We start from the raw sequence: 26,660 nt of genomic DNA, 5'->3' as shown, positions 1-26,660 counted from the left end.
CTATATATAATGATTAGTTACTGTTGTAATGGATCCAACAGACATCTTGATTTCTGTACGAAAATAAATGAAGACATCTTAATCCTCTAACATGCTTCCTAAATGAATTACAAATTTCTGCTTGATTTAAAGTTGTCCACTTTGAAGAAGTTTAATTGAAATTATTTACATTGCCACCTTAGGTAATATCTCTGTTTGAGATGACAGTTGTAAACTTGAGTTTATCATTTTCTTTTGAGAAAACCACCGATTTAGATGATATTCAGCAGTGCTATCAAATAATTCTTCTGGTACACTGAAAGAGAAAACATTGAAACTTTCTGTGGAATTCAATTGTGTTTCATTCTCTTTCTGGATATGTATTGTTCTTGTAACTTTTAAACATCTTATTGGTATCATAGAGAGGCAGTTATCTTCGGATTCTCTTCCAAACCAATATATAAAGGGATAACCTAGAAGTATCCCAAACATAGTTGTCAGATTCATGTCCGTTACATCTAGATCAAATATAGCTGTTTTATCCAAGTTAAACGGCAGTAGCTTTATAGATTGTAATAATTCTTCAAATAATAGTTTCTTTTTTATTGTCTGTGGCTTTGCAAGACCCGATGAAACATCTGTTAGAATGTATAATGATTCCAAGTTGGAGCACTGTTGTAAAACTTGAATACATTTAGGATTTGTGACCAACAGATCTGTCCCCATCTGGTAAATATTAAGTATTGTCTTGACACACCCAGTCCTCTTCAAATCTTCAACAAATTGATGTAATGATGAAGCTTTAATCCCAAAATCTAATAGATAAGAAGGCTTAATTGCTTGATCAACAGCAGTAACATTGTGTAGAAGCTCTGTCAGGTGATGTCTCATCTTTCTTCCAAGATGTTGGTCTATTAAGGAACCCCAAGCTTTGTAAATATGTACATCTAGTGCACATCCGGCCATCATTTCCTGAAAAACAAAATAGACATTTTAGATATCATGACATTGTCTTCTTTAAGCAGAAGAAGGTTTTTTTTCCAATTATAGGCAAAAAAGGACATAAACATTACAACATCAATAATTTTCACAGTAGACTAGTTCACCATAAGCCGATACCGAAACCGAAAATAGTAGTGAGGTAAATGGTCAATGTTTATCATGTTAATCAACTCAACCCTTTACTCCATTATATTGTTTGAGATTTGCATACACTAGATGGAGTGTTACTGCAATTCACCAATTCACATGAATCTATCAAAAAAGCAAAGTTCAATTCAACTACTATTAAATACACTAATGCTAGTCAAATACAAATCAAGATGTTTATACAATTTATTTATGATGTACATTAATCATCAAGCAGGTTTCTTCGAATGGAAATAGCTGCACATAGTTCTACAATAAGTGCAAAATCTTTCCGATTTTGTCTATGAAGAAACCCCATTACTTTATAAATGTTCATTCTCTTATGGAATGTTCTACATAAACTTGCACGAATCTTTTCATGGACAAATTTGCATTAATTGATCGAGGATCATTGCATTTTGAATGGGTAGCTGCCTTACAGTACACGGTGTTGCATTAGGATGTTCAGATGCATGTATGGTTAGTGACAATCACGAGGAAACGGTTGGATCCGTGTGAACCTATCGCATCCATATTAAAATAAATTGGGGTCCAAAGTCGTTTTACAGCCAATGGATTGGGAAACTTTTCAAAATAACAACATCAGTCTCTGCATTTTCATTTCCCTTTTTTTTTTTTTAAAGATGTGGGAATTACGAAATTAATGAAAAATCTTTCCTTACTTTCTTTCTTTTTAGAATAAGTACTTCTTCTTTTTCTCGTTTATGGCACTAACAGCATCAAATAAAACATCATTTCCCATTGAAACCCTAATCAAACCAATATATATTGTTGTTTCTTTTAAATAATTTTGAAAATCGAATATATTATATACAATAAATGTAAGCATTACTGAACATCACATTTTATTTTTTTCGATTTAGCTTTGATACATTAAATATATTTGAAACTTGTTACGGAATCAAACACTCATTATTTGGATGTAAACAGTCAATCAAAAGGCTGTTGTAGTTTGCTCTATGGTCGGGTGGTTGTCGCTTTGACATATTCACCATTTCCTTTCTCAATTTTAATCAGACCTTTTAACAAAGTTATATATCAAGTGCACCAGGTTGAATTTATCTTTAACACAAACTTGTCAACGGTAACACAGCGTTCAAAATTACTTTGAAGTGTAAAGCATTAGCTTCTAAAGTTAAAATTTGTCTATATGTGTCAATTGATCATGTTGATAACTAATTATAAATTAACTCCTCAATAAAAATACTTAATATGTTCGTAATTTTTATGATTTCATTTTTACTATGTCAATCTTTCAAACCTCCATTTGTGTTTAGTGTCATTCTGGAAATACAGTGGCAATTGTAAATAGTTATCATGGGTACCAGGCTTATAAATTTAATACGCCAGACGCGCATTTCATCTATATAAGAAGCATTGAGGACCAAAAATTCCAAAATGTTGTGCTATAAACGGCTAAGATAATCTATGCATGGGATAAGAAGATTCTTAGTATTTCGAATAATAACTTCATACTTTTGCAAACAATGAATTCATAAAAATGACCATATGTTTGATATTCATGTCAACACTAAAGTGCTGACTACTGGGCTGGTAATACCCTCGGGACGAAACGTCCACCAGAAGTGGCATCGACCCAGTGGTGTAAATAGTTAAATCAAAGGTACCAGGCTTATAACTCTATACGCCAGACGCGCGATTCGTCTACATAAGACTCATCAGTTAAAATCACACAAGTAATTATAGTCTCAAAATTATTTTACATATTGTAGAACTATGTACAGTTCTTCCCCTACGACGAAACTTTCATCCACATCTATATTGTATTTTACTTGCATGTTTTTTTTAAAACTCGTTGAATTTGACTTTGTTTTTTCATATATTCATGTAGATTGTTCAAGTTTTCAAATTTCTATATTTTTTTATGTTTCTCCGTTCTGTAAGTTCTCCCATTTATTTGTATTGAAATCCTGCCATTTAATGTTGTCATTTTAATATATTTTTAACATTGTCATAAAAGCGGGAGGTTTGGCTAGCCACAATACCAGGTTCAACCCATCATTTTTTTTCTTAAAATGTCCTGCACCAAGTCAGGAAAATTGTTATATTATAGTTCGTGTCTGTGTTTGTTGCATTTTAGTTTTGTGTCGTTGTTCTCATATTATATTTGATGTGTTAATTTCTCTCAGTTTTAGTTTGTAACCCGGATTTGTTTTTTTCTCAATCGATTTATGAATTTCGAACAGCGGTATACTACTGTTGCCTTTTTTTGTGTATTTAGTGACCTTCTGACACTGCTACAATTGCTCATCTTATCCGCAAAAAAAACCCCAAATGTCTTTCTGAAGATTCAAAGTCCAAATTTATCAGTTATTTGTGTTCACAATACCTCAATGGACACTAACATATGGTTTGAAATTTTGCACAAAGCCATTTACATTAGTGATTCAAATCTCTTTTGTTTATAGATATCAACCCTTTTTCAATCTCGATCAAGAAATAACAAAAGGAAATTGAAAGATCGCACATTTTAAGTCAGCACAGAACAACAAAGCAACTCTGCCGTTACGGTATAATAGAAAACAAAACTGAACAGTTACTCTAATAAGTTTTTTTTGTGACAGCAAAACAACAGTTAATAATACCGTTTGAAAGAAATTGCAAGGTGTTATTGAAAGTAACCTTTAAGGACTTGGCCTGTTGTGATTTGCCGTGGTTAAAAAAACATCACTGACAAGATGCAGATGCAGTTGCAGCTATATTTGGCAGAACCTCTCGACTTTTTTGGTCATCAATGATTTTCAATTTCGTACTTAATTAGACTAACTTTTTAGCTCACCTGGCCCGAAGGGCCAAGTGAGCTATTCCCATCACTTTGCGTCCGTCGTCCGTCGTCCGTCGTCGTCCGTCGTCGTCCGTCGTCGTTAACTTTTACAAAAATCTTCTCCTCTGAAACTACTGGGCCAAATCAAACCAAACTTGGCCACAATCATCATTGGGGTATCTAGTTTAAAAAATGTGTGGCGTGACCCGGTCAACCAACCAAGATGGCCGCCACGGCTAAAAATAGAACATAGGGGTAAAATGCAGTTTTTGGCTTATAACTCAGAAACCAAAGCATTTAGAGCAAATCTGACATGGGGTAAAAATGTTTATCAGGTCAAGATCTATCTGCCCTGAAATTTTCAGATGAATCGGTCAATCGGTTGTTGGGTTGCTGCCCCTGAATTGGTAATTTTGAGGAAATTTTGCTGTTTTTGGTTATTATCTTGAATATTATTATAGATAGAGATAAACTGTAAACAGCAATAATGTTCAGCAAAGTAAGATCTACAAATAAGTCAACATGACCAAAATGGTCAGTTGACCCGTTTAGGAGTTATTGCCCTTTATAGTCAATTTTTAACCATTTTTCGTAAATTAAAGTAATCTTTTACAAAAATCTTCTCCTCTGAAACTACTGGGCCAAATTAATTCAAACTTGGCCACAATCATCTTTGGGGTATCTAGTTTAAAAAATGTGTGGCGTGACCTGGTCAACCAACCAAGATGGCCGCCACCGCTAAAAATAGAACATAGGGGTAAAATGCAGTTTTTGGCTTATAACTCAAAAACCAAAGCATTTTGAGGAAATCTGACATGGGATAAAAATGTTTATCAGGTCAAGATCTATCTGCCCTGAAATTTTCAGATGAATCGGTCAATCGGTTGTTGGGTTGCTGCCCCTGAATTGGTAATTTTGAGGAAATTTTGCTGTTTTTGGTTATTATCTTGAATATTATTATAGATAGAGATAAATTGTAAACAGCAATAATGTTCAGCAAAGTAAGATCTACAAATAAGTCAACATGACCAAAATGGTCAGTTGACCCCTTTAGGAGTTATTGCCCTTTATAGTCAATCTTTAACCATTTTTCATAAATCTAAGTAATCTTTTACAAAATCTCCACTGAAACTACTAGGCCACAATCATCTTTGGGGTATCTAGTTTGAAAAATGTGTCCGATGACCTGGCCATTCAACCAAGATGGCCGCCACGGCTAAAAATAGAACATAGGGGTAAAATGCAGTTTTTGGCTTATAACTATGAAACCAAAGCATCTAGAGCAAATCTGACAAGAAGTTAAATTGTTAATCAAGTCAATATCTATCTGCCCTGAATTTTTCAGATGAATTGGACAACTGGTTGTTGGGTTGCTGCCCTCCAATTGGTAATTTTTAAAGAAGTTTTGCCGTTTTTGGTTATCTTGAATACTATTATAGATAGCGATAAACTGTAAACAGCAATAATGTTCAGCAAAGTAAGATCTACAAATAAGTCAACATGACCTAAATGGTCAATTGACCCCTTAAGGAGTTATTGCCCTTTATAGTCAATTTTTAACAATTTTCATTAATTTGGTAAATTTATGTAAATTTTTACCAAATATAGTCTTCTGTTACTAATGGGCAAAGTTCATTATAGATATAATTGTAAGAAGCAAAATCGTTCAGTAAAGTAAGAACTTCAAACACATCACCATCACCAAAATACAATTTTGTCATGAATCCATTTGTGTCCTTTGTTTAATATGCACATAGACCAAGGTGAGCGACACAGGCTCTTTAGAGCCTCTAGTTTTATTTGAGGGTCACTCGTTATTATTGTGTAGACGAATCGTGCATCTGACGAATAAATATCAAGCCTGGGGTGGTGTTCTCGAAGCTATCTTAGGATTAGGACGTGTCCTAAGTCTATCTTATGACAAGTCTTTGTCTTAAGTCGTGTTCTCGAAGCTCTCTTAACTTATGATATATATATATCTCATTTTTCGTCTTAACGAGGTGTCTTAAGAGCATCCTCTCTTCATCCTAGTGTAATAAAGTTTTGAATTCGCTTTTTGCTCATTATTTTACGTGAACATGAACATGAAATGAAACGCACCATCGGTTATTAACTCGTGTATAAAGAAAAGGTGCATGATTTTAAACTTTGAACTTCGTGTTTCACGATACGATTATACTAAAAATTTAATTCTCTTTTCAAAACAAATTGTTTTCCAGTTTAAATAACAATCTTTTTTTTATATAATTACATTGGTAATTATGCAATTTATTCTGTACATGTTATTATAAAATTCGTAAACAATTTCTTTAAATATTTTCGTCATTAATATATGTTTTATCAACAAATATCTTTAACGATTTAAAATTTCGACTTAGGATATGTTTACACGGGTGTCATTCGGTTTATCGAGAGAAATGGGCGTGAAAGAATATCTTACGGCGGTCAAGTATTGAGAGACGATCGTGAAAGTTCTGGTAACGGATCGTGAAAGTCATTTAATGTACATTCTAGGTCAGAATCTTTGAAAAAATCGCTTAATTTTCAAAACGCGGAACAAATCCGAACAAAAAAATATGTCTGTCAAAATGGTTTAACTTCCTCAACATAACTGTGAAAGAAGATAAAGAAAATATGAAGTACTTTTTGAAAAAACACAAAAGGCGCAATGCGTGTCTATGAAATTAATTTAAAAAAAACACGCTTTGTGTACCTATAATGGTCATATTTCAGAATATCATGATATATTTGAAATTTAATCTTTGGTGTATCTGATAGTACAGTAAAATTAAAGTATGTTCTTCCATTAAAAGCGTTAATTTGTTTATGAAAACCTTGAATTTGTTGAATTTCCATCAAACTTGATCGTGAAAGATCAGGCAACGTATCTTTTCGTTCGTGAAAGAAAATGCGTGATCAGATTTAATACTAGTAATCAGAAATCAGTATTTCTATTACCATTTGATAAATCTGCAAGTGGTTGAAGCCTGTAACTCTTTTGATAAGGATGAACATTAAAGCTATTATCTTTTTTTTCTATTCAACACTTAACCTCAAAAGTTAAAAAAAAAAAACCTTAATAACGTGTCTAAATAAGTGTGAAAGATTCAGCTCTGTGAATCAGTCTAGTGCACTTCAGGCACACCGACACTAGTTAGCCATTAATATGGATATGCAACGTTTAAACCAAAATGTTATCCATCAAACAAAAAAATCATAGCAAAAACAGCACATTTCATGTGTAGTTTTGGATTAAACGATAACCAACATTGTGTGCAACAGAACTTTTTAAGTTCTTTATAAACAACGCAGATAAGGATTAATTTACCTATATAGTACATATTATAGAATACCGAAGCGCAAATGCTGTAATGTCTTGTTTGCTTTACTTATGATAGTATATGTGTTGAACGTCTATAATATCAAGGGTTTTAATAGAAGTGTCAAATGCGCTTAAGATTATCAATGTTTCATAAAAAAAAAAGGCCATGGTCAGATGAACCATGCCATACAGATCTCTACAAATATCCCGTACACCAAATAAATGTGTTCCGATCCTTACAGTGCCTTAGAAACTGACAAAATGTAAAAGTTATGCTTGGCCAATTAATTCGAAACATAATGTCAAAAGTATATGAACCCTGACCGACAGCCAAACATAGACATATTTCTATCATTTAATAAATCAAACACAATTGAAGTCATCATGGTCATATAAGAAACATGGTGACATACATGTACACCATACATGACACACCTTGTCGCTATTGCATACATGTATATATTCAAAAGGCCAAAAAAACATAAAACAAACATTGCCGAATGATGCATGATAATGAGTTCAATGTTAGTTGAAACCTTGCAGAAGTCGAAAATATACACCTTACAATCATAACACCAGACAGTTATCCTAAAGCTTAACGAATCCTCGATACGGACTTGACCACTAAAATGAATCTTCATCCATGAAATGAGGCAAATTCAAAGTCAGGTGAATCCTGTTTGACGGACATTTAGTTTATAGGATCCAATATACAAAATATGGGTATCCTATAACTCATGATAAGTGAGAACTTCACGTGACGATAAAAACTTCATCCTACAATCATCCAACTATTTTACAAACAACATGTTCACGAATGCACAAATAATAATTTCAATGTATTTGCGCGTCTTGCGTACTTAATTATAATTCTATTACCTTTAATAACAATTTACGCCACTGGGTCGATGCCATTGCTGGTGGACGTTTCGTCCCCGAGGGTATCACCAGCCCCGTATTCAACACTTCGGTGATGACATGAAAATCAATAATGTGGTCATTTGATACAAATTTCTTGATTACAAAACTTTGAATTTTTCGAAAAACTAAGGATTACCATAGTCGTATTTGGTACAACTTTTAGGAATTTTGGATCCTCCATGCTCTTCGCCTTTTTACTTGTTTGTCAAAGCGATGATATGGATTTTTTTTATGCGCAGCAGTTCATTTTAGCTCCTCTTTGAGATCTAAACAAAAGTTTCAAGTGCCGGGTGTAACAACTTGCAGTATACACTAACATACATTGATGGATAATATTAAATTTACTTTTTTGGCGACTGCACTACGTCCTACAGTGACATCGGAAGTTGCGTGGCACCAAAATCAACATTATAGGTAAGATTTATTTTGATAACTATATCATTTCAAAATATAAAATTCTGATGGTCTTTAGATAAGAAAATAAACTATTGTATGGAATAATGCTAGCCATAAAAAAAATATCAAACGTTTGATTTATATTTCGCGCTTCATTCTGAAACACGCACTGTCAGCAACATGAACGTCTTCGTAACATCAGATCTTTCACGATCCTTTTCACGATCTTCAAAAATGTGGTACGTGATCTTTCACGATCCAAAAAATCAATTTTGTGTGAATAGTTCTTTATTTACCAAGTTTCAGATTATATTTATTCAAAATAACTATGAGAACCGTTTAATTAATTCAAACACAATGCCCTTATTTTGATAAACGTAGTTTATTTAGTCGAATTTGTGAAAAAATCGTGTTTGTTTACATTTTTTATGTCATTGAAATGTCGAGAAGCAATCTGCCTTTTGTCCATTTGTAATAACTGTGTACTTTTGAAACTGGATATTCTGACATACTGATCATAATGTTGAACCATTTTGACAGACAGTTTTATTTTGTCGTAAATGTGTCTGTGTAATTAATTAAATTAGAATATTTACTGATTTTTCATATGTCTTCTCGATTAAATGTCTTTCACGATCCGTTACCAGAACTTTCACGATCATCTATCAATACTTGACCGCCGTTAGATATTCTTTCACGCCCATTTCTCTCGATAAACTGAATGACACCCGTGTGTTTAGGACGTCCTAACATAAGATTCGTCTGAGAAAGCTTCGAGACACAACTTAAGAGTGTCCTAAGTTGATCTTAAGTCCGTCCTAAAATTGGTCTTATCTATGACTTAGGACGAATCTTAGGATACTTTCGAGAACACCACCCCTGGTTTATATGATGAGTTAATTTGCATGTATTATTCGCGACGAAGATTTTTTTATGCATCCTGATCGTTTACTTTTTTTGTTGAAATAAACGACCTTTCCACACGATATCATGAGCTACCCGTCATCGAACCTGATGTCACAAATGTTGTGGTGTTACCATAATTTATGTCAACGCATTGTGTAACGGAAGATATATTATTATCAATGGGTAAACAACCAATAGTGTTTAAACTAAATTGAAACTTTTACCATGACCTTGAAAACAAAGGCAGACTTGTTCATACTGGTCCGTTCACTTTTTCACTTGGTTTCCTTTTTGTTTCTTTCCTTCTAACAATACAGCTAGATATCTGCCATAATCTTCTTCCCAAACAATTCTTCTTTCATTGCAAACCGTGCATAGACTGTTGCTTCCCAGAATTTTCCATGATTATCCATGGGTTAATCATTTTATCAAGTATACCATACTGTCATTTGGTGTTTAGAAATACATATTCAAAGCTATCATATTTCTCCAATTAACTTCATTAAATATATTCTTAAATTTCATTGCATTGCATACATCGCAGTCTAGCATATTGCTGAGACAAGATAATCTGTTTCACATCTTCACATCTAGATCTTTTTCTCAAAGCTAGACACATGTCATAAAAACAATTTTTTTTTACTAGTACCAACACCAAATTCTTGAATACGTAGAAAAATGCCACCATACGACCAACCGCAGCTTATGACGTTTCGATCTCGCATACGTACGTTTTCTGTCGGTCGTCTATCAAGTTACTGGATTTGTCATTTAATTCGTGATTACACATTTTACAGAATACGCCTTTCGAATCGGTTGTAGGACGTGTGGTGTTATGTTTACATATTGTCATTCAAGAACCTTGACATGGGGCTTTTACTTACTAGTATGTCAACGTTCTTTCTTTTTCTAGAGGGAATTGTTTGAATACTGACCTCATATTGAGAGCGTTGCTTTCACATTTTTCGGTTTGCACGTTTTAAAGAAGGTCAATATAGAAAGGACCTGAATTCTAACGCACATACTTTGTAAAGTGTTTTATTTTTATTCTCTTTATCCCACTATAGATACTGCTGCAAGTGGATTGCTAGCCATCATGGGTATCATCAGCTCAGTAATCGGTACATTAAGGTTAAAGATCCCTTATAAAATATGACATTAGATTGACTTGACAATTCTTTTAAGGTTGCTTAAATCATGTTGTTTTCGATATCGGCTGCTACTTAGACTGTGTAAAACGTCACTAGTGTCTGAGCAGAAAGCTGATGAACCAGTGTTATGCCAAAGAACGTCTCGTCCTTTTTCTAATAAAGTTCACCGGACAATGGTCTGATACCAAGACATTCCTGATAAATATTCCATATCAATTTCAAATAATACACGATAGTATTGATATATAGTTTCTAGGTATTAACCTTGTCTATTATCTATAGTGTTATAGATATTTGACGTGGCTCGGTACTTATATAACGACATCCCGTCATTGTGTTATTTTGCTATGGTCAATTGTTGTATTCTTGTCTTACGTTTTTGCTAATGTGCTTTGTCTATTTGTCTTTCTGTTTATCTTTGTTGACATATTTGTTATTTTCATATACAGTGATTGCAATGTTGACTGCTGTAAACCTATTTTTGACCTTTTTTTACCTTTTTTAAGTCGGTCTGTTTTGTTTACACACTCTTGTCGAAATAATGGAATTTTATGCGACTGTGAGAGGTTTATCTAGCTATAAAATCAGGTTCAACCCACCATTTTTCCTTATAATGCCCTGGTATCTCTGCTGAGTTTATCTGTACCACGTCAGGAATATGGCAAATCAAAAACTAGTAGTTCGTTTCTATGTACGTTTGTTTTTGTAGACTTCCGTGCTTCTGTTGTACCGTTGTTTTCTTCTTATTATATTTAATGTATATCCCCCGGTTCAAGTTTGCTACCCGGATCTATTTCCCTCAATCGATTGATGATTTTGAACAGCGATTCACTACTGATGCCTTTATTGAGATAACTGCTTACACTATGTTTTTGCGTTTTTATGATCATCGGACACTTTCTATCTTAGACTTCACATTTTCTTTCAGATTCCAACTGCTTCTTCGGCCATGTTTATTTCAATGTCTAGTTTACTACTCGATATAAATTCTTCCCTATTTCTAAACTAGGGTCTACATCATGGAACGTATCGACGACTTGTTATAATCCTTCATTCTTTTTAGAGAGACACAAGTTCACACGTAAAATGTTATCATTCTAACATAGTTGCTGGCTTTGCCAAATTAGCAATGATTTTAAATCGTGATTTTTACCCTAACAATGACATGTGACACATTTTCGTATGAGATGATATCGACGAATCAGGATTCAGTTCATGCTTTGGAATGTTGGAACAAATTTTTAAAAAAATCCGATTTAAAATAAAAACCAACAATGCTTTGGAAAAACAGGATAACTATTAAAATCCCAGAAAGTTATATAGCCCTGCGAATTCATTCCAAAGATTTCGCTTTTCACATATTTGAAATAATGGCAACAGTATACCTTACCTATGTTAAAATTTTATACTAGTTAATCGATTAAAAAAATCAGTGCAACAATAAGAAATACCACCTCCGACAAAATTATTATGTAGAAAATGTTGGACTGAACCTAGTCTAATAGCTAGCTAAACCTCTCACTGTTATGGCAGTCGCATCAAATTGCATTATGTTTACAACGAAGGTATTTCTAAAACAGAAAAAAAAAATATATTTCATACTTTCTTCTTCAGGTTGATCAGGTGTCTTTGACACGTTGAAAACAAAAATTAGCGGTCAAATCAATTTTATGAGTAATTCACTAAATTGTGTTCTAAACAGGTATCGTGTTATGACAACTTGCTTATACTGACGAGTCTTATGAAGACGAAACGCGCGTCTGGCGTACTTAATTATAATACTGATACCTTTGATAACTAATTATACATTTATTAAGTCCTATGCGATTATCGGATACCTTTTAGACCGTTCTCTCGAGATGGTCCGTTCCTCAAGGATTCAAGCTCAATTTACACACACCAGTCACATATAATTTCCTGTACGTCAGAAAATTAAGGATATGTTCGCACACCAATCCAACATTGTTCTAACGTCTGAGGTCCACTTTTATTAGTGAATTGCTGTTAAGCGTAATTGTGCAGTAGATATAGAAATATGGAAAAGGGTTAATCACAAAAGTACTATAACTCCGAGGGAAATTCAAAAGGAAAAGTCCCTGATGAAATTGCAAAATAAAAAGTTATAACACATCAAACGAATGGACAACAACTGTCATATTCCTGACTTGGTACAGGAATTTTGAAAATAGAAAATATAAAGTAGAAAATGGTGGATTAACCCGGTTTTATCTTTGGTTGGCACCCGAAGAGCTTTGTCAAACAGAAAAAAATATAAAAATTATTGATGGACGTAATTTCGCTTTCTCGTTAATTTAACATAGAACTTTCATTAAATTTGAGCTTATTCATTCATATACGCACAGAATGAAACAACACAGTCATGTGAAATTTGTTCAAATTGAAAAGACGAGTTTAGGTAATAACGCTTTCGTTTGTGCTTCTGTGTATTTGTATTTGGTAAAAAAAAGTTCATATTCATGAAAGAAATGAACGAAGAAGCGAATGATGTATGTCTCATCTGCTCAACAATGAATCTTTAAAGTTATCCAGACAGCAAATTTGAATTGGCAATCAAGTTCCATGGTTGCAGAGTACATCATATACATATATGTTTACAAACGGTATCAAGGTCAATTTTGTATTTCTTAAAAGACGATACAATTGACATGTGAATAGTAACAAATATTTTTAAATATTCATAATATACACACCGTAACAAAGAATTGCCATGCACATTATAGTTGTTCGTTAACATTCGTATGATGCATTATCATAATTTGCATACCTGCCAACATTTCAAAATGCCCATGGGGGTTTTAAGTCCAATATGCTCTTAAATGTCTACAAAATCTTTGAAGGGGTCTTCAAATTTATTTAAATATTTTTTTTTGTGTTTTTCATACATTATTTATCCTACATCATGGTAAAACTGGTTGTTTTGTTTTAAATTGTGGACAAATAAACTCATCATAGATACCAGGACTAAATTTTATATATACGCCAGACGCGCGTTTCGTCCACAAAAGACTCATCAGTGACGCTCGAATCCAAAAAAGTTTTAAAATCAAAATAAAGTACAAAGTTGAAGAATGCTCTTTCAAAATTTTCATTTTGGTGCCTCATTTGGGAAATCGCGCGCAAATAGTGACGGGTAAAAAAAGAAATGCATTAATCTCGACGTTAACAAAACTTGATTGATGTCATCTTTATCATATTGTTCCCGCCAGTTCCTCCACACAATTACGTCCCCTACCATAAAAAAATACCGACGTACGTCAGACAAGCTTTTTAAAAAGCTAGAACTATTGTTTGTTGACTTCACACTCGTAAATTTTCAAGATTCTCTTAATGATTGTAAACATTATTCAGTATATTAAAACACAGAATACTAATAATTACTCACCTTTTGCGGCAAAACATTTACTGAAGAAGAAGTCTAAGAAAGTGGGTCATGTGTATATTAGTATAAAATGTAAGCCGGCAGTGGACTCATTTTCCGGATTTTATTTTTTTTACCGTAGTTTGTGATATGATGTGAAATTCATTCTAGTATCCCAGTAGGTAGTCATCATGACAAATCGGATCTTATCATTACCACATTAAAGTCAAAAATATATAAATCTTATCGAAGAAGATCGAAATCTTTTTGGTTAATCAAACACAAAAAGTAACAGACTTATATATATATTTCAGAGTATGACATAGGAAAACAAATAAACAACGTGCCCGAATGTGTGAGACACTTATATCGATATTTATTAATTATTTATTAATTTGTTGATTATAATGATAATTAAATTTATAATATTTCTTTTTAAAATTTCAAATGTTTATTCTACCTTGTTATTTATCAAAATACTTTGTTCTTAATTTTTTTTTTTATTTGCTGTAAAAGGTAAATCTACATTAAACAGTAACAAATATGTTAAATGATATAGGGCTACGTTATTAAAATATCAGTACGTGCTGCATCAAAGATGTGATTCACCCTAAATCCTAATTAGATTGACTGAAATCTAAACAACCTCCACCACGTCTGCCAGTAGGTTATTATTCAGACATTACACAATAAATTATTCTCAAGTACATCGATCAATCTTCACTTGAAAAAATTCTTTAAACTTCATTCATATCGTTTGAATGTGGACTACTCAATAATCCATGTTTTGTGTAACATAACTAATCTTGTAAACATATATACCCCTACGCATGAAAGATAATTTTTATGAATTCATTCTATAAGAAAAAGCTTGATATCACAGGGGCTTATTTAAAGAAATATTTATTGTTGAGAAAAAAAACCCGTCTACTTGAAAAAATCCATATTTTTTTTACTGTTTAACTGTGCGTATTGCTGTGCTTTTTATTATTACTGACTTGATTTTTTATTATTCTACATTGGCTAAAGGTATAGGAGGATTGAGATCTAACATAACATGTTTAACCTGTCGCAATTCAGCGCCTGTCCCAACTCAGGAACCATATAAAGCCTTTGTATGTCTTGTATGGTTTTTTTACTTTAATTTTTTGGTTCATACGAAGATTTGTGTGACGTCCATTTTCGCTGGACTAGTACACATTATTGTTTAGTGGCCAGCTGAAGCCCACCTCCGGGTGCGGGACTTTCCCATTGTGTTGAAGTCCCGTTGGTAGCATTGGGCTGTTTCTGCTCTTTGGACGGGTTGTCTCTTTTACAAATTCCTCGTTTCCATTCTCAATGTTATTACAAGTATTTTTTAATAAATCACATCACATAAGTTAAGTCGGGATGCTTTTTTTAAGAAGTATTGACATACACCATTTGCATTTGTGAATACATCCAAACTGCATTTGTGAATACATCCAAACTGCTGACTTTAAGCACTCAATATCCATATGCGACTCCCAGTTTGTTGGCATGGGGATTTGATGTGTTGTAAAAGATCCTAGAAAATATTTCAACAAAGAAGAAACATTAATGTTCTATATAATAAGAATGTTCTTATCCAGGGCATAAAAACAATGCCGTATTTGGCGAAACCTTTTCAACTTTTGATCTTCAGTGCTGTACAACTTTGTACTTTTTTCACTTTCGATCTTTTATATCTGGGCGTCATTGGTGAGTCTTGTGTGGACAAAGCGCGTTTTTGGAGTATTGAATTTTAAACCTTATGCTTTTTGTTATCTATTAATCATGTTTTTCTTTGTCTAATATGTTCTCCTATTTATTTGTATTGTAGTCCTGTAATATTAGGTTGTTATTTCAATTTTATATTTAACTTTGCCATTAAAGTGCGAGGTTTGGCATGCCACAAAACCAGGTTCAACCCACCACTTTTAATCCCCTTTAAAAGTGTCCTGTACCAAGTCAGGAAGATGGCCATTGTTATATTATTGTTCTTTTCTGTGTGTGTTGCATTTTAACGTTGAGTCGTTTGTGTTTTCTCTTATTTTTGAGATATTGAGATAAGACGTGGCATGGTACTTGTCTATCCCAAATTCATGTACATTGTATTTGGTTTTCATGTTATATTTGTTATCTCGTGGTGTTTTGTCTGATGCTTGGTCCGTTTCTGTGTGTGTTGCGTTTCGGTGTTGTGTCGTTGTTCTCCTCTTATATATAATGCGTTTCCATCGGTTTTGGTTTGTTACCCCGATTTTGTTTTTTGTCCATGGATTTATGAGTTTTGAACAGCGGTATACTACTGTTGCCTATATTTAATACACACTGCTAGAGTATCAAGTAATTTATTTACAAATGATTGTATTTCTGGAAAATCTGTTAAATACTGTTTGCAATTTCATCATTTTCAAATACGGTCACCATTAACCACTGTGATTTGTGGCATTGTATCTGTAAATGAGGATTCCATTGTTACAAAGTCCGAGTCGGGGAGCATTGAAGCAGAAGCTATCGATTCTGTGGAGCCATGCATCTGCCATGGTACTGATGTTTCGGCTACACTGAGATCGACGAACAGATCAACAAAATTCTCGTCTACTATTGAATTGCGTGCACTGTCGTCTGTTCCATTGCCGTCTTTCTTATCTTTGTCTTTATTTTTCCACTCAGCGTTCTCTTTCATATACTTTTCTAAAATGTTTTCTTTTGGTTTTTCTTTCTCCTTTTCTTTCTCCTTGTCTTCCGGCTTAGCATCTAAAATAGATTCACAGCTTTTTTTACGCTTTAATTCTGGACTTCCAATTTTTTCATCAGCAATATCACTAGTCTCGTCTTCATCATCATTTTTCGGTTCGGGTTCATCTTTTTCAATCACCAGATCACAAACTGGCCAATTTTGTTTAAATTCGCAAATAACTTCATCTATTTGCCCCTTAAAGCTCAATGTCTTAAGGTTCAATTTTACAGATTTACGAGGCAAAATGTTTTTCAAAAGCATCGGAACAAACCCGCCAGCTAGTGTAGCTAGCGTTTGATTGGTTGATGAGATTTGATGCACGTTCCCAAATGCCATAACCACAATCATAACAAAGAATAAAAACACCACTATTATAAAGAATTTACCAGTTGCTCGAAGTAAATTTATATACACTGGTCCAGGAGCTCCATGTACTCTCACTTCACACAACTTTTTGAAAAGTCGAAGTGGTATTCTCGGAGTGTCAAATGAATCCAAAAACAATAAAAGATGGCCTATTCGCCATCTTGGTTCGGTTTTGTCAAACATAAATGCAGTTGGAATTCGATCAACCGCCTCAACCGGCTTCACAGTAAATCCAATGCTTTCTTGCATACTGGATGGCAAACTAGCAACCGTTTTAAGATCTTCTACTCGATCCATGATATCATCAATAACGGCTTTATTAAACGTCAAATAACTTTCATAAACATTATTATAGCAATCATGCATATACACTAAGACTAACAATGCCATTGAAACGTATCTCAAAGTACTCCCAGCATTCACTATGATGCCCATCATGGTAAACGCCATTATTTCCACAAATATACCAGTTGCCTCTACAGCCAATAAAATAAATGAGTATAAACACGATACACAAAAAACACCTACTAAAATCTGAACCATAAATCTCCGAAGGTTATAAATTGTCCCGCTACCCCATGTACAAGGAAATATATGCTCTTCATTTTCTGATATTGACATAAGCCTTTTATGAACCGTTTTGTCTATTTTCGTTATGTTCTTTTTTATTTTCTTAATTTTAACCACACTTGGTTTACGTGTTATCAATGGCGATTCGTCGTCCACATTTTGTTCTTTGTAGTCAATTTTATTTCTAGCATGATAGAAAAGTCTGTATGTTAAATAAACAGTCGGTAAGCAATAGACTGCAAAGATTAAAGAACATGCTGGCGCCATCACACATGTGTATACAGGTGCCGTTAATAAGGCGAGTAGACCCCAGTTTTTGAATGGCCATAGTCCAATTCTAAGCAATACTTGAAGAACACTGGTTCTTTCAACATTAAGCATGTCTTGAAATGAGCATCGTGCGATAGATTTGACTTTTTCGCTCACTCTTTTACTTGGAAGTGCGATTGAAACGAAAGCTAGAAAATAAAACACATAAGCAGCGATGAATATTCCATGTGTTGGGGATAAATGTTGAATGATATTTGTTCTGTAAAAGTCATAATATTCAGATAAACCTTGGGATTTTGAAAAATTACGTCGATTTAAAAGCTCTCCCTCTTCGAACTGATAATACAGAAATATTCTCATATAAAAAGGAATAGGTATTAAAAATACCATAAGTACTCGAATAAAAGTCTGAGCACACATGTGCCAAGTACATTTATGCTTAAACTGCGGTTCAAACTTGGCATACACACTACGGTCACAACATTCGTTAAATGGGTCCAAGGCTTTGATCTTACAACGCACTAGATTATCAAAAAGGGTTTTCAATAGACCCGTCGGGGGTTCGTTTTCTGGAATTACTCGTTTCCCTTTAACTTTAATTTTCAATTCCTGAATTTTGATTGGAATTACTTCATCCATTGGAAATTGCCCTAACAATTCTTGGAATTTGGTCCATTCTGATATATCTTGTATTGTTAATCTTGTTTTATATCGTACAGAAGTCTGAGCACTCTCGGTGACAAAAAGCTTCATTTTAAGTTCCTGTTGAAGTTTAACAACATACTGTGATGCCATATAGGACACATCATACATATGACTCGGTATCATAAGCGGCCCAAATAAAAATACCATAACTTTTACAAGCGTTATGCAAACATATAACAAAGTAATCCAAGCGTCTTCTACTTGATCAGTGCACAATAACTCTCCATTAGGTTCCAAATTACAACATCTATTTATAAACTTTCCATAACCGTGGTAATTTTTGACAACAGAGTTACATGCAAACACAACTCTCATTGTATGAGATTCATATTCAATCTGAGAACTAGTTTTCTTAGTTACATAAAAGTCATTGAGTATTAGTTCTCGTAATAAATCCCCCCTTTCGTCAACTGTTATGTTACCGAAGCAACCAAACGGGTTGTCTTGCAGTAGCACTTCTGAAGGTTCTACACCAATAGTTAATATTGTCATTGAAAGTACATCATAATGAAACGAAAGCATGAGTAAAGTGCGTCCATGCTGAGTTCTGGTTCTATGCCACCGCCAAAGTTTATAATTCTCTCCCGTATTATGATATAAAGGATCTTGGGAATAGTTCTTCATTTTGAAATAAAATTCATTCAATGTTATTCCAGGGTTATCCATATATTTAGCAAAACTCTCATCAACAGGCTTAAGTTCACAGCTGCTTTTGGGTACATCGAATGCGTATGAAGTAGACAAGAGTCCAAGTAAGCATAGCAAAACTGTTTTGTCTTCTATCATCTTTATATCTGAAAAAAATAAATCAAAATGGTTGAATGCCTTGTGGTGTGTGGTAACCGTTTCGCAATCTTTTTTTCATTATACGTATTACTAAGTATCACATGATTGTTGCCACTTCAGCACTTAACCAACATACCTTTTTATTCATATTATTTAATAATTAAAACAGACTGACTTTTATTCTTAGCTGTTGAATAAAGTTTACCATTGTTCAAAACTCGTAAATACGTTTGTTTTAAAAACACAAAACGCTTCCACAAGGAAAACACCCTTGCTATAAGATGCATCTGCCGCAAAATCTAGACAGCAAATGCATTTTATATTGAAGGATGAAACCTAATTTCCGTTCAAAAAATGTAAATTGCTTGTTTCTAGAATACTCTCGAGACTAAAGGTTTGGGAAGCCTTTAACATGAAATGTGTATGAAAATCTTGTATATAGCTTACTTTAAATACTGTAAAACGGTTCAACAGAAACCAAAGGACGTGAATGTAAGCAGCTATAAAGGCCATCGTAAGGATCGGCCTGCTCTTTGTTGAGGACCGTAGAGAAAATTGTAGTGTATGGTGGATTTTTATAGTTAAATCATATCACATCTCCTTATTTCTATATCAAAATCAATAGGCTTAAACTGTAGAGTAGCCAAACATTCTAAGGTCAAGTTTGCATTTAATTCTAGTACAAATACATAATTGATAAACCGACAGTTTATGTCGTTTATAGTAATTGATATCTCATTTTTAAAATCGTTCTGTGTAGGGACTGATATGACATTAAATGTAACGTTTTCTTGTACCTTTTTGCTCTTTTTAATTTACAAATTAGACATTCTGTGAAAAATGTAAAAAGTTTACCTATTAGAATATTATTTAATAAACATTTGTAGGTAATTACTTTGAGGTCATATTTCGAAGTCAGTTAGAGGCATATCTACGAAAAAGTCTTCACCTCTTGTTTTGCATTACCTTACCGACCGTGCAAGGGCTGTATAGCCAGTCAAGGTCGTTAAAAACTTCCATTTGTTGCATTACCTTTCACGGTTGAAACGTAGAGTGAATCGAAAAGAAATAATGAAGAAGATCCTCTCCCAGTTTGTTTTCTTTTACAAATTATGTGTTCAGATGATATACTGTTGTTGCTAAATGCATAATTTTTACGCAAATATATGAAGAATCACACTTATTGAATAGAAAATTATTCCATTTGAAGCCGATTTACGGTAAAAAAAAAATGTACTTTCGAAAAGAAGAAAAAATGGAAAAAAGAAGACAATGACAGAAAGTGTTTCCATTACACAATATACATGAACATTTTATGAAAATATTGTAGAAAATATCTGACAGAATGAAAATATTTTAACATTATCTTAAATAAAATCGATTTATAATGTTTCTTAGAAACACAAAGACGTAGACCGTAAATATATAATTAAAATTCTTACACCTTCTTGTTTGAAAATCATTATGGTTGTAAATCAATTTTCTGACAAAAATATAAAAACATAAAAAGCTTACCTTAAACAGGGAGTTACCTCGTGCAAATATTTCAGTAGTTTGATAGAATTTATCAGCTTAAGTGTAACTATCAACGGACTTCTTTACATTTCATTAAACATGTTAATAAACTGAGAAACAGGTAACCATACTTCTCAAGATTGACAGAGTGAATCAAACTTTATTAAATATCAAAAAGAGATAAATCCACTCATTTATGAAGTTGAAAACTAATTTAAATAAGTCTATCGTAAACTTAAAAACTCTATGTCATAGAGCAAGCTCCGGTATTTGAGATCTAATCTATATTCAATCAAGTCATTTCTATCCTTTTTGAACAATGATTTACTTCAATCTTACCCTGGGTGTTATATCTTTCATATGCATAATCCGTGTAATTGATAACTTGTAAATTGTCCTCTGTACCAAAATCTTTAAGTGTAGTTGTTATTGGTAAATTGATAAACAGTTGGTGTCTTAACCGAGTCACATGTTAGACCATGGTTTTTGCTCTTTTGAAAAAAAAACTTTTCTTGAACTAAAGCCGTGTACACTAGAATTTGGCTCAGGCGGACGACTACCGTAACTGGATACATCTTTCAGACTATATACATATTTACGGAAGATCTGTTATTCAGGGAGTCAGATCTAAAAGTGTGTAAAAACCTGATGACAACGTTTGAATCCACACAACAGTCATTTTTTTTAAAAGTACTTGAAAGCTTAAATGATTTTAATTCATATCCAATTATCACAGGAATGACACCTACTTTTTTTCATTTAAACTGCTTTAGCTTTATAATACTGTAGTGATCTAAACTGATATTCAAACAAGCTTAAGATCTTAAAATTGTTTATGAAAAATCAAATAGTTTTATTGTTAAATCTTAAACAGAATAGTGGATTTATCAACTTACCATATACTTGTCCGTGATTAAACTAGAAATATTTGAAGTACCCTTTTTAACACATTGCATTAGCCTAAATATAACAGGTCTTAACTTATAACGTGAATAGTGTTTTGATTATTTATACACATTTATATAAAGAATGTACTGGTAGCAATTGTCTATTTAATGGAATTATCTTTATGTAAGGAAATATTTAATATTTGAAACAATATTTATACTTCTAGCCAGTGCTTTACACAAAGGCGATAGAGATTTTGATTAAACTTTAATTTTAGTTTATAGAATAAAATTATTTCATTTGACATTATTAATTAGCTATTTTTAAAAAATGCGAAAAATGTATGCTACCATATTTGAAAACTATGACCTTAGAGGTTTACTGTATTGCACAATTTGTCGTCACGGTTGATTGGAAATTATAACAGGGTATGAAGTGCACGAAACAACAAGAAAACATCAAAAACATCAACGAATTGTTGGTGTTCTTTATAAACGATCATAGTTGGTGAAAGGTCTTCAAGCCAAACATCTAATTACATGATCTAGACGATCTCCAAATTCCGATTTTAATTTGCTCTTTAAAGATTTGCAGTCATTTATACGGTTGCTAAAAAGTCATAGAATAAATATTATGCAGAACATAGTTGATCTTATTACTGATGGAATTGTCCTAAAAATCTTATACTTTTGTTTTTCAACAAAGTATTTTATTAATCATTATAAATTAAGACAAATCATCTTCACTATAGCCAAGGGTATAAACGATCCAGTACCATTATCTCCACGTGGAGAGGAGGGAACTGGATCGTAACCCTTGGCTAGCGGAGATGAGCCAAACAGACTATCGCAGGTTTAGTCAAGGTATTTGTTGGACATTGGACACATGATAAAAGAAAATGAAGCAAAAAGATAAAAAGATAACAAAACGTGACATTACCCGACCTGCCATTAAGTAAAGATGTTGGTGTCCGTTCTTGTCTTTAAAAAAAAATGCAGAACAAATACAATCTTAGTGTGTATTTATTTTAATACTGTTACGTAGCATTTTTGTTTATAATTTATCATATGGTAAAAGCACTTTGTAGAGTGATCTGTTTTAGCTCTAGGCAAAAGTTAATAGATCCATCAAAATATCTGAAAAATATGAAGTTAAAGTGCTTACCTACGTTATTGTAATTAAGCTACAGGTAAATATGCATGTTATTTAACAAATAACTCAAAAGGCTCATGCTTGTGCCAGACACGTGGACTTGCTACTTGCGTACATCAAATTCTGTGTATATGTACGGCTAAAACCAATAATACTGACATGAGAAGTGATTCTTTCGTCTAAGTATTGCCTCCCACTTTTTTTTAAATTCCGATCGGTTAGATGGCATATCACAGGGCTAGGATTTAAATGTGCATTGGCGTATAACTTTATCTATGAGAAATTTTATTCGACCATAATAGGTTGAAATATGATGGTCATAAAATTTGACAAGTATTTGATGATGTTTTGAATAAGAGATAACCACCCTATAGAATGCCATTTTTTCTTTGTAAATAAAGAGAGAAAGTATATCTATAATGCTTTAAACGTTTTGTACTTGTCATCCTATTACTTCACAGTTATTCAGCACATCAATCTATTTCTATTCAAAGTTGACACGGTCTGAATGACTGAAATATGAAGACAAGGTCCATGGATAATTTTTGTCATGTGTCATAATTTGTACGCCTGACAATATTAAGATATCTTTATTTTCGTCTCGTTTTCCAATACATGAAGAATTTAGATTTTTCATGATAAACAGAAAAGGATTAATATTAATCTATTTAGTTAACAGAATAAAAAATAAACAAGAAGATGTTTTGCCCAATAGTCCGTTATGCTGTATGAACCAGCATGAAGAGGCCAACTACTGGTAACTCATCCTCAAATGTTAGACGGTTTACGCTGTATCATTAGTCTTGATCAAATGAAGTGAAAAGCAACTTCAAAGAGGAAAATAAAAAAAATAAAAAAAAGATATGTAAAGCAAAAAAATAAATAAGTTTTACATGCAAATCATTCAGTCTTAGACACGTTTGGTGAACATAAATTTTGAATTAAATTAACATAAAGGGATTGCGAGTAACCAGTTGTGAGATCTCTGGCTGTGGACAGGCATGGTTTGTGTGGCCATGAGAAAACGAAGACTATTCATACAGTTCAAAAGCTTAAAAAAAATCCATTTTAATTCAATTAAACTAATACATCTACGCGAAAAAAACCTAGTACGTAACGGAAATAATTCATTGGGGCTTGAATTTTTACTGATTTTATGTCCCCATTTAATGCATTGATCGTCCCAAAAAAGTGGGGTTCTAACCCCAGGAACCCCACTCGCCTTCTGGACCCGCACTGAGGATTAAATTTTTCTGTGCGATTGAAAGAAAATGGAGATGTACGTTCACGAGACAACAACCAAACGACACTACTACCCAAAAGATGTCAACCTACAATCATCCACAATAGACAGGAGTGTCTATATATAAAATGATTTTAAATGGCCCTAAAGTAAAAACAGTTGCCATTGAAAAAAATCAAACAGAGACAATCCAAGATCTACGATCACTTGTACCTATATATAATGAATACACTATAAATTGCGGAAATCGTCTTGTTTGGCGAGTTATATTTATCAAATTTGAAAACTTGAAAAAAAAAACCATATATTATATCAAACCATTGATCATATACATTTAGTTTTTATCTAACATACCAGACCAAGTAAGTTACTAAGATTTGATAGATATTTAGAACTAGACAAACATGAAATACGTGATATTTGTGCAAAGTACATTGTCAACATGTTATTTTTAAAATTCATCTGTTTTTTATACAATAATTAAACTTCTTACACGACACACAAACTAAGAAAACAACTTTTGTTAAGTTTAATTTTCAATAATAGGATATTTAATTTCCATCTTCGCCAATAGATTATTACGTTCTGAAAACAGCTTTAGATCCAGTTTATTCTGTCGCCATACAATTAGTGCATTACGTACAGAAAACAAATATTAACCCCTCTAAACCAAATATTTTCCTCTTAAACAAAAATAATGTCCACTTTGAAAATGTTTCAATTAGTAAGCTTTCTTACCTTATTGCAACTAAAAAAGTTAACTATGAACTGTGGCATACCATCGAACAAACTGACTAAATATTACCAATAGAGTGGAATATCAACTCTATATATAAGATAAAAAAAAGTTTTGGTTGAGAAGGTACGTAACGATTTCTTTCACCTTTCAGGTAGACACCTTTGATAGATCTTTTTATTTATGATGACTGCTTGATAAACCCTGTCTTCATTTGTTTGCACATGCTTAAAGAAAGAAAACAAATTCGACTTAATAGAAAAATTGTTTGTGGATACCTTCAACATTGGTAATGGTTCGTCTTTCACCCGACAAAATTAATATAGATATAAACATAAAAGCAGTTATTAAACATCGAAAAAAAGTGATGGACTTTAATCTTTATTGAGCTAATAAAGTACTAGTAATATAACTAGTATTTTCCATTTACGAACGACTCCAAGCAAAGTTTAATTAATATAACGACCACAGCATTACCGTCTTGTTGTTTAAAAAAAGAATTCGTCTAGTGAAATCAGTTCCTTACTAAAGTATTAATATCATAAACATTTCAAAACTGCACACACCATTATTCTATGTTAAAGCTGGTTTTGATCTATTTTTTAAGTCTTTTAAAACGTTTCTGATATTTCTCAGTATAAATTGCAGGCCAGTTTTACAACATTGGTCTAAGTTCTGTGATGAATAGATAAAAAAGATGTGGTAATGAAACATGTTCTTGGTCTTGGTTTATCCTCTGCTTGATCTATGTTCTGTTGTATATCGACTTTTTGTAGGATTTGTGTGCACACCATATCATCCGTTTCCCAATATCTTATTGTGTTTTATTGGTTCCAGCTATTTTCTAATGTCATGAAAAATGAAAATATATGTCTGGAACTGTGATGTAACATATCTGTGAAAGTGTTGTTAGAGAGTCATGGTAAAAAACTGTTCCAGTCGTTTTGCGTTGTTTCCGTTCAAAAATACTGACAGGTATACGAGAAAGTATGTTCCTGTCTGGACCAATATACCCCTCTTTTAAGCTGAATAATATTTTTTCACAACTGAATAGCAAATTAAGGAATCATTTTATACACCCATTTAAGGTCAAACTAACTTTCTGATTGATAAACAATTTAGATAAACACCCATGCAAAAGCCATGTAAAATACAAGAATTTCAAAAAGATAAATTTGTATATTACTCAGTGTCCCGTTGAAGCATACCTGAAATTTTTCTTTAAATCTCTGACTATGCTTCTTTATACGGCGAAGATTCTTTCGAGGGACGCATTTTATTAGTTCCGATGATTTTAAAGGAAAAATATGATATGAACTGGGATAAATTTTCCGGTAAGGTGACCTATGTATGTCTATTCCGGTTCAATATCGAATACGAATGCGAATACTTCACAATTCCAATTAAAGGTAAAAAAAAAAGGGTCTGCTTACAATTATACATATTAGTAAAGAAACAATACTGATAATGCTTAAGATAATATGAATTTAACTTAAGCAGTTGTTTTCTTATTGTAAGACATTTCTAACATATACAAGCCACAGTGTTTCATAATTCTACATGTTCAGTTCACACAAAAGACGCCAAATGAACTCTACGTTTACCTAGGACTATATTCCACTAAAAGTCCCAGGCTTTTCAAAGTTACACGACGGCACAGTTTTAAATTATAGTATATCTAAGATCAAAATTTAACAGAAT

At 32.9% G+C, this 26,660-nt stretch overlaps 2 protein-coding genes across 2 annotated transcripts; both read right to left on the bottom strand.

The window, feature by feature from the left end:
* Nucleotides 1–147: 147 nt before the first annotated feature.
* On the bottom strand, nt 148–14,081 carry LOC134696413 (UPF0739 protein C1orf74 homolog). The gene is made up of 2 exons (XM_063558194.1): nt 14,013–14,081; nt 148–951 (listed from the first exon to the last, which is right to left on the bottom strand). Exon 2 carries the CDS (start codon nt 946–948, stop codon nt 166–168), a length of 783 nt encoding a protein of 260 aa, XP_063414264.1. The 5' UTR covers nt 949–951; nt 14,013–14,081; the 3' UTR covers nt 148–165.
* Nucleotides 14,082–16,356: 2,275 nt separating this feature from the next.
* Nucleotides 16,357–25,042, bottom strand: LOC134696670 (uncharacterized). The gene is made up of 2 exons (XM_063558589.1): nt 24,962–25,042; nt 16,357–19,433 (listed from the first exon to the last, which is right to left on the bottom strand). Exon 2 carries the CDS (start codon nt 19,423–19,425, stop codon nt 16,399–16,401), a length of 3,027 nt encoding a protein of 1,008 aa, XP_063414659.1. The 5' UTR covers nt 19,426–19,433; nt 24,962–25,042; the 3' UTR covers nt 16,357–16,398.
* Nucleotides 25,043–26,660: the final 1,618 nt, after the last annotated feature.

The sequence above is a fragment of the Mytilus trossulus genome, chromosome 14 (assembly GCF_036588685.1).
Source record: "Mytilus trossulus isolate FHL-02 chromosome 14, PNRI_Mtr1.1.1.hap1, whole genome shotgun sequence".
Classification (NCBI taxonomy): Eukaryota; Metazoa; Mollusca; class Bivalvia; order Mytilida; family Mytilidae; genus Mytilus; species Mytilus trossulus.
The sequence above is the reverse complement of the archived record's forward strand: the minus strand, read 5'-3'. Positions and strand labels throughout refer to the sequence as shown.

Bases quoted from the DNA above. Each gene is read 5' to 3' on its own strand.
- LOC134696413 (XM_063558194.1), bottom strand. From the start codon at position 948: ATGATGGCCGGATGTGCACTAGATGTACATATTTACAAAGCTTGGGGT.
- LOC134696670 (XM_063558589.1), bottom strand. From the start codon at position 19,425: ATGATAGAAGACAAAACAGTTTTGCTATGCTTACTTGGACTCTTGTCT.